Below are 8,561 nucleotides of genomic sequence, written 5' to 3' on the forward strand. Positions count from 1 at the left end.
GGGTAGCCTCTCGGGGAGGCGCCGGGGGCTGCATGGTTCACTTTAACAACTTTATTAAACAAGAAGAGTCCCGACGTGTGAATAAAAAAACTCCTGAGTTCCGAGGCCGCGCCCGCTTCCACGCGGCCCGCCCTCCCGGGTCCGGTCCCCCACTCTCAGGAGTTGTGCTTCTGCCGCTTCCAGAAGCGCTTGACGTCGCCGTGCCCGGCCGGGGTCACCACCATGAGCCGCTTGGCCGAGTTCTCGAACACCAGGACGCCCAGCTCCCGAGCGTGGGCCAGCAGCAGCTCAAAGTCCACTTGCGACAGGAACTGGTTATACAGGACGCCTGGGGTCCGCAGGTCAGGAGCGACAGGGGAGAGAGAGGAGGTGAGAAACTGAGGCGCGGCGCCCCTGGGTGGCAGCCTCAGGGCAGCGGTCTGGGCTTGCCATCCACCACGTTTAAATACTAATCTATGTTTGCCTCCTCCAGGGCTCATTCTAACACTAGTGTGATCCAGGCATATTCAGGAAAGCAATATAATACAATAAGAAAACCCATTAATGCTTACCAAAACCAGAGAAATTACTATGAATTATCCCTCCCAATTTCCCTCTTCTAGCTAAATCTAAATTGCACTGATTTGAGACAATTTATTTACTGCCACCGACTCACCCCAAAATAAAAAGTGCATGCGTTTACCAGCCCATGCAGTAAACAAAAATTAAAATGCATGAATAGCTTTTTCAGTTCATCAAGACTGAATTGTCCTTCCTCTGGCCAATGACCAAGAATCAACCGCCAAAAGCCACTCACCTTCGGTGAACCGGAGTCTGTCCCTTTCCAGCTCCCACAGCCGAATCTGGTCCGTGATGGTGGGGGGCAGCACAGGTGTCTGCAGGGGCAAGGGATGGCTCTAAGATTCAGGAATACTACTCCAGACAACCCTAGCCCTCCACTCATTCCCCAGATTTAGGTGCCCCTTTCTCTTTTCCATCACTTCATCGCCAGATGCCAAGAGCTGTCAACCTCCAGCAGCTGTCTGTACCTCCAGTCTCCTGTTTGTACCTGTTTAAGCATCACTGGGTGGGCCCTTGTCCTTAGGAAATGGATGATCTAGGAAAACAGACAAGAACTGGGATCACGGGCTTAAGAAAGCAGGAAAGCTAGCTAAGCTGTCACCTAATGTCACTGAATAGCAACTGTTTAAAAAGTCATGGGCACATGCCTGTCAACAGTTCAACCCATCCCAGTTTAGCTGTTGTCCCCAGGTGCTGTTCCCACTGGTGATGTCTGCTACTCCTTCTTTGACACATCTGTCCTTTCTATAGTCTTGTTTTTCATTTTTTTATCTTTAAAATAACAACAACTATTATTTCTGAGCACTTACTGCATGGCAGGCTCTGAGCTAAATTATTTACCTTTATTTCACTGAATCCTTCCAACAGCCCTATGAGGTGAGAACTCTCATTATTTCCAGATGAGGAAACTGAGACTCAGAGAAGAGAAACAACTAGGCCATCTATGCATCTAGGAAGTGGTGGTGTCCTTCTTCCGTGTCTTTTCCCCTCGCCGGTCTACCTATTCCCACACCTAGCGCCTTGATTTCTCGTGTGCCTGATGCTCAAACATAGACAACTCACCACCACCTACTGTAACAGACCCCATGCTAGCCTTCCATGAGGTGACCACCCTGTACCCCACAGGCCAGGTGCAGCCTTTCTTCCCACCTGCACCTTCCCCAAGAGGCAATACCTGTTGGGCTGTGATGCCACTAGCAATGGCCTGCTGCACACTCTCCCGGGTCACCTGTGCCACCACCATGTTGGGGAAGCGATAGAGCATCTCAGAGAAAAGGGCAATGAGGGCGATCTGCAGCTCCGACTCTGACCCGAGGATAGGAAGAGAGTAATGATTAGGAGGCTCCTCTACACCCAGAGCTCAAGCCTCAGAGAACTCTGTAAACCACCAAGTTTACATGACCAGAAACTGGCAGTCCCTCCTCCTTTCCCCTTCCCCACTCCCCTCCCCAGCCTGCTCTCCCAGGGGCCCTCTGTCCAGCCTCACCCGTGTAGGCATACAGCCGGTAATTGGTTTCCACGACAATGAACCCAGGATGATGTGCAGTGCCCCCAGCCCCAGAAACACCTGACGAGAGATTGATGGCCAGTCGCGTGGGGTAGTAACGCCGAGATTTCCTCTGGAAAGGAGAAAGGAAAGGCAATAGGCCCTCTCTCCGGCGTCACTGCCCTTCATCTTCCTCCTCAGACATTATAGATTCCTTCCAGTGCACAGAACCTCAACTCCCAATTTCTCTCCCAAGGGACCCAAACATTCAGTCCTGGCAACTGCTTCCTGCCTCCCGAGACCCCGCTCCTTTTTAAGGCCAAGGCACCATACCACCCTGCCTCTTCCCTAGAAGCCATGTATCTGGGTGCTCATACCTTCCTCTGGAAAACAAGCCCAAACTCACGCAGATGTTGCAGGAAGTTCAACAGAGAATCACTCATACCTTCCACAGAGTAATCCTAGGGAAGAGAGATGGCCAGCTGGGGTCCAAAACACATCTCATCCTCCCTTTCCCAACCCCATACACTCACTCCCTCTTTCCCCATCTTTGTTCATTCTTATCTTTCACTGTTTTGCCCCATAACCTCATTTCCCTTTCCCATCTCTCTACTCTTTTCCCATCTTGCCCACCCAAGCCCCCAGCTTACCTTGCCCAGAGTAGAGAAGCTGAGCTGGAAGAGAAAGGAGAGAATCTCCACTAGGTCCATGCCCCGACTCTAGGGAGGAATGGGCAGAGACAAAGGGGGAGGGATGGGAGGGAGGAAATGAGGAGAAAAAATCAGGGAACAGAGTCTACGGGCAGCAGTCTCTCAGTGGGTCCTGGGAAGAGCAGAGCATGCCGGCAGGCAGCCCCTGACCTGCTCACCTGTGCTGTCTGCAGATACTGTAACATAAAGTACCAGAGCTGGGCCGGGGTGTCCAGCAAGAGGAACTGGAAGCCGGCAGAGGTAATGCAGGGCGGCTCTCCAGGTTCAGCACTAGAGACAGAGAGGGCCCATGGCAGAGGTGTGCAGAGAAAGGCCACCATCCCACCTGTGTGATCACATTTTTGGGGGTTTATCTCTGGCCGTGCTCTGCTCAGCTCTCCTTTTACAGCCAACCCTCTGCAATCCTGACCCGATGTGGACACTCAATTTAGCAGGCACCCAAGCAGACGGCAAAACAGAGCCGCTGTACCTCTGGCTTCCTCACCTCTTCATGAGCCCAGCCTGGCTAAGGAGCTGAGCCAAGTCCTGGCTGACGGCTGCGCTGGGGGATCCCACCATGAAGTGCAGGACCACCTGAGGAACGGAAGAGAACAGAGAGTCGGACGCCTCTAAAGGCCGTGGGAAGTAGGAGCACAAGCAGAGACACACACAGAGTCCCAAGTCCTCACCTCCCATCGCTCCTCGGCATACTTGTCAAGTGAGGGGACATCCCGGGCGTGCTTGTCTGGTCCCAGCTGACTTGTGTCATCAGACCAGGCCTTGCCCCTATGCCAGGACGGTCGAGAGTAAGGAACCCTGCCTGTGTTCGCCGCCAACCCTTCTGCCCTTTTTCCACCTTCGTCCCCAGGGGCCATGAGTGGGAGACATTTCCTACACCACGTAGCTATGTCTGGTCCAACTTATTCCTAAAGGAGCTTCCAAAGTGGAGCCCACAAGCTTCCAGAGAAGCCCCCTCAGGAGCTTCCCCTCCAGCAGTTTAATGAGCAGTTTAATCACTATTTCCCCTGCCCATCTTAGGAAAAGGTGTGACATACCCACCCAGAAGGGCGATGCGGAGGTTTTGGCGGAATATGGGGTTGAGGATGAGGCCCTGGAGCCCACCAGGGAGCAGCTGGGTGTGCCAGATACGGAGGCCGCTCAGCAGCCCCGTGCTTTCCTCCTGAGCTCTGGAACAGAAGCAGAGAGGTGAGGGGGATGTCTGGAGAACAGAAAGAAGGAGGCCCATAAAGGCTTCCATTTCTGCCTGTTCTGAACTGGTGATCTTTGGAACACTGTTTCACAGAGTAAGATCAGTGTCTTCTTAAGGCAAATTTCTTTACTGTAACACCTACCAGAGCCTTCTTACAGACCTCAGAACTCTCCAAGAGGCAAAATACAGTAAACGGAATTTCCCAAAACTTGCTTAATTACAAGTTTTGTGGTGTTCCCATCAGTATTTCTTGGAAGTGTCCCAAGAACAGCAGTTTGGGAAACTTGGCTATTAAGAAATTTGTATCTGACTGAGAATGCCGGAGACACTCACTTGCTGAATTCCTTCTTCACCCACAGGGCTACAGCAGCTTGCGGCAAAGGCTGCTCCAGAAAGAGCATCCGCATCACCCAGTTCTTAGCCAAAGATGGGAGCTCCCTGTAAGGCAGGAGAGGGAAACTGTTAATATCAGAGCTGCCTGAGAACTGCATCCCTGCTCTCAATGGCCTCAAACACCTCACCTCACCCCCCACACTTTCACCAGTCTTGCTGCCCCCACTACCTCCATCTGGTTTGGCACACTTCAATCTCCAAGCCCACCAGGGCTAAGCTTCTACCCACGAGAACTTATTCCAGTCTGCAGGCCTTATTACATTTCCCCACCATGGTCCCTGCCATGAAGGGTGTCCTCACCTGAAGACAGCCAGACAGGTGGCAGGGTGCCCATACAATCGGTCCAATACCCCAGGGCTCAGGCTCCCTAGGAATTCCTGCAGGTTCCTGCATTGTAGGTGTACTCGACTCAGTCCACCCCTGGAAGGGGTGCTCTCCATCACCTGAAAGGTGCAAGTGTTAGCGTTCCCCCACAGTCCATGCCAGTATTGCCCCTCAACTTTCTCACTCCGGCTCCAGAGCCACTGGCCCCCACAAAAACGCATCTTTTCTATGGTTTCCTTTCTCATGTCACTCATCTCCTCTTGTTTCTCCCAAATCTGACCAACCTCCCCTCTTTCCTGCCTCCTCGCCCCACTGCTGGCCTCAACTCCAGTCTTCTCTAAATTTCTAGATGGCAGAATTGTTAACTGTCCCATATTTGCAAACTTTGTATTTCAATGACTGGTCTCATCTTTACCTAAGCAGTGACAAAGAGACTTGTTGGAGCCCAACCCTCTCTCCCTTCTACCTCTCCTGGTCTGAGCAGCCTATAAGCTCCAAATCCGTCCGTTCTTCCCATCTATTTCTTGGCCCCATTTCTCTTGCTGGGCACGGCAATAACTACCTTACCCCTCCATGTCTCCCAAATCCAATTCCACCTCTTTCCTCTTCCCGCCCCCAAGACTACTTCACCCCATTCAGCCTGACCCACACCGCTTGATCTCCTAACTTGTCCCCTACTTTCCTCCCAGTCCTCGCCTCTCATTCAACTCTCTCCCTCTTATACCTCCGCCACCGCTTCTCTCCCAGCCCCCTTACCACTCAGTGTCGATCCTCCCTCGTGCACTCCAAGTCTCGTCGCTTAAACGGAGCCAATGTCTCTCATTGGCTCCGGGGAATAGGGAAAAGGATGGCGGAAAATGAGAGGAAAAAATGGGAGAGGGACGAAGGATTTCACCGACAGGAGACCAGAGTGGAGGATGCAGAAAAGAAGGGAAGGAGTGGAGAAGCAGGGAGGACAAGAGTCGGCGCTGCGCCCGCCGGCCGCAGGGCATACTGGGAATTGGAGTCTTGTCTTTCCCCACCCGGGGGCAAGCTGAAGCGCGTCTGACTACAACTCCCAAAAGGCACCGCGGGGAAGCCTAGAGGGGAGAGGCTGGCTTTTACTTCAGAGAGTCGAGGGCACCAGAGGTTGGGCCGCTTTGTTCCGCGTAGCTCTCCGCCTTCTCGGCCAACGGCAAATCTAACCGACCTGAGCTGGAGTGGGGACGCTGGGAGTAGAAATGCCCTGAGAGCTTCCTGGCGGAGGTGCAGAAAAGACATGGTGGTGAGGCGCTTGAGTTTGGAGACGCACGAAACTGGGTTCTTTGAGCTCAGTTGCTCCCCGTGAAATCGGAATAATGCGCTTTCCAGAGCATTTTCTCGAATTAGGAGTTAATTCGATCCAGTGCGCCTTCCTCGGCACGTAAGTACTCAATAAATCTTAATTGTCACGTCCTCCATGCTTCCACCCACCTCCCCACCTCCCGTTTAATTAGAAGATCCTAATAAATGCAGATTTAAAAAGAAACCAATTGTTTGGTCTGATTTGATTTATGAAACTACTGCGGGGTAAGGGAAGGGAACGTCTTCAGCAAAGCCAGAGCTACACGTTTCCCCACGTTCCTATAAGGCAAGTTTTGTTATTCCCACTTTGCAGACTAGAAGACGAAAGCTCAATGAGATTAAGAAATTTGCCCACAGCCAGACATCTAGAAAGTGCCCGAACTGGGAGTTGAAGTTCATTTGCCAGTGACCAGGAATCAAAATGGTAAGAACTAAGACTTTGTTATAATTTGTAGCCCACCCATGCTTGTTTTGTTGGTCCGTTTCTTTAGCAATGTTTAAAATCCTCAAAGAATGAATGACACAAAACTGACAAAGCTTCCTTACGGCAAACGTTGGGTAAGGTTAGAAGACAAATTGCAATCTGGGAAGAAATATTTCATAAAATAGACAAAATACAAAGAGCTCTTATAAAGCAATAAGAAAAAGAAACAACACAGTAGAAATATTAAGAAATAACAGGCAATAAACAGAAGAAATACAAGTGCCTTGTAACCAAATGAAGAAACTCTCAACTTCATTCTTAATTAAGGAAAAGTAAATTAAAGAAATAATAAAAAGTCCAATTAGGAAAAAAAAAAAGGATTGACAACCTCATTGTTGGCTTGAGTATACATGAGCACTTAACCATACTCATATTTTTTTTTCATACTCATTTTTGTGGAGGGTTGACATAGGCACACCTCTCTAAGGGTAATTTGGCGGTATGTACCAGTGATTTTAATGTAATTACCCTTTGACCTAGCAACTCCCCCATTAGGAAAGTAGCATTCTGAAATTCTGCCACATGGGTACAAAGGTATACATGCAAAGATGTTTATTGAAGTGTGTTTGTTGTTGTAGCATGAAAACAATGGAAACAGTCCAAATGTCCATCATTGGGAGCTGGTTAGATAAAATGTGGGTAGAATGCAATGTAGAATACTGGGCAGCGCTTGCAGAGGAGGTCACTGTCTGCACACTGGCCTGAGCTATGTACCACCTATCATGACGGGGACAAGAGCAGATTACAAAATGGCATGCCTAATCCAGTGCCATCTCTGTAAAAGAGGCTTTTACGTGTGTGTTAGACTCAAATAGGCCATATGCTTCATTTTGACTAGAGCAAGCAAGGGGGAGCTGGGCAGACTGGTTGCAGTTCCCTACAGTGTAGGGAAAACTAGGGCTACACTTCCAGAACAGGAGCTGCTAGTCACCTGTGGCTATTTAAATTTAAATTAACTGAAGTAAAGTTTTCAGTTTAGTTCCTTGGTCACATTAGCCCCATTTCAAATACTCAACAGCTACATGTGGCTAGTGGCTACCTATTGGACAGTGCAGATATAGACCATTTCCATGATCACAGAGTTCTCTTGGAGAGCCCTGCCCTAAGGGATGCAAGGTGTCTGATGTCAGGCTGAGCGCAGGCTGAGTTCCTGGAACTGGCCTTCAGAAAGAAAATCAGCCTGGGCTCCTAGGAGCTGAGATTGTGGAACGAGCTCCCTGACATAGGGCTATCCACCTGTGCTTGAAAACGTCCTATGTTGGGTAATGGAGAGCTCATGCCCTCCTCCCCTCGGGTAGCATCCTGGAGAGAAAGAACAGAGCCAGGAGCTGACGGGCCTGTTTTCCACCAGCTTCTCCATTTCCCGGCTGTGCTGCCTTGGGCATGTTGCTAACCTAACAAGAGAGGTTTTCTTCTCTGTGAAATGGCAATAAGTTTAACTACTTCCTGTGTTGTATTAAATAAGATACAATATGTAATAAGTATGGTACCTGGCACAGAGAGGGTGCTCAGTAAATAGCATCATTTTATAAAAAACCGGTCAGGGCTTCCCTGGTGGCGCAATGGTTGAGAGTCCGCCTGCCGATGCAGGGGACACGGATTCGTGCCCCGGTCCGGGAAGATCCCACATGCCGCGGAGCGGCTAGGCCCGTGAGCCATGGCCGCTGAGCCTGCGCGTGCGGAGCCTGTGCTCCGCGGCGGGAGAGGCCACAACAGTGAGAGGCCCGCGTACCGCAAAAAAAAAAAAACCAGCCAAACAAAAAACATGTAAATTCGCACCTGTAGTATGTCCTACAAATAAGAGAGTCGTGCTCAGAGAGCATCAAGGGCATTTGACCTGGTCGGGCAAGTCAGGGAAGATTGCTGAAGGACCAGCAGGAGTTAACAAGGCAAAAACAGCAGGGAATTATGTCCCAGGTGGAGGAACAGCAAGCTATAAATGCCATGTGGCAGGAAGGACTGAAAGAAGGCCAGTGGTGCACAAAGCGGGAGGAGGGGCAAACTTGACCAAGAACATTTTGTTCATTTTAAGGTCAATGGGAAGCCATTAAAGGGTTTAGAAAGGAGTGGGGTCAGATTTGTGTGTTTAAA

General features: G+C 50.3%; 1 protein-coding gene across 2 annotated transcripts; it reads right to left on the reverse strand.

Annotated features, from left to right (window-relative positions):
- Positions 1-23: 23 nt before the first annotated feature.
- GTF2H4 (general transcription factor IIH subunit 4) lies at positions 24-5,679 on the reverse strand. 2 transcript variants are annotated; one of them, XM_060308838.2, is made up of 14 exons: positions 5,420-5,679; positions 4,640-4,782; positions 4,280-4,384; positions 3,792-3,923; positions 3,426-3,522; positions 3,242-3,330; positions 2,916-3,027; positions 2,698-2,721; positions 2,425-2,508; positions 2,048-2,180; positions 1,736-1,866; positions 1,049-1,096; positions 797-875; positions 24-328 (listed from the first exon to the last, which is right to left on the reverse strand). In XM_060308838.2, exons 2-14 carry the CDS (start codon positions 4,777-4,779, stop codon positions 156-158), a joined length of 1,347 nt encoding a protein of 448 aa, XP_060164821.1. In that variant the 5' UTR covers positions 4,780-4,782; positions 5,420-5,679; the 3' UTR covers positions 24-155. The 2 variants fall into 2 exon arrangements, with proteins under 2 accessions (XP_060164821.1, XP_060164820.1); XM_060308837.2 differs by having other exon boundaries at positions 2,698-2,766; positions 5,420-5,662.
- Between the last annotated feature and the right edge of the window lie 2,882 nt (positions 5,680-8,561).

This window comes from Globicephala melas, chromosome 11 (assembly GCF_963455315.2).
Source record: "Globicephala melas chromosome 11, mGloMel1.2, whole genome shotgun sequence".
In the NCBI taxonomy this organism is placed as follows: domain Eukaryota; kingdom Metazoa; phylum Chordata; class Mammalia; order Artiodactyla; family Delphinidae; genus Globicephala; species Globicephala melas.

Excerpts from the sequence above, each read along its gene's own strand:
- GTF2H4 (XM_060308837.2), bottom strand. The coding sequence starts at position 4,779 with ATGGAGAGCACCCCTTCCAGGGGTGGACTGAGTCGAGTACACCTACAA. Across the intron at positions 3,924-4,279 it reads GTGAAGAAGGAATTCAGCAA|AGCTCAGGAGGAAAGCACGG; the intron begins GTGAGTGTCTCC and ends CTTCTGTTCCAG. Across the intron at positions 3,331-3,425 it reads ATGCCGAGGAGCGATGGGAG|GTGGTCCTGCACTTCATGGT; the intron begins GTGAGGACTTGG and ends TCCGTTCCTCAG.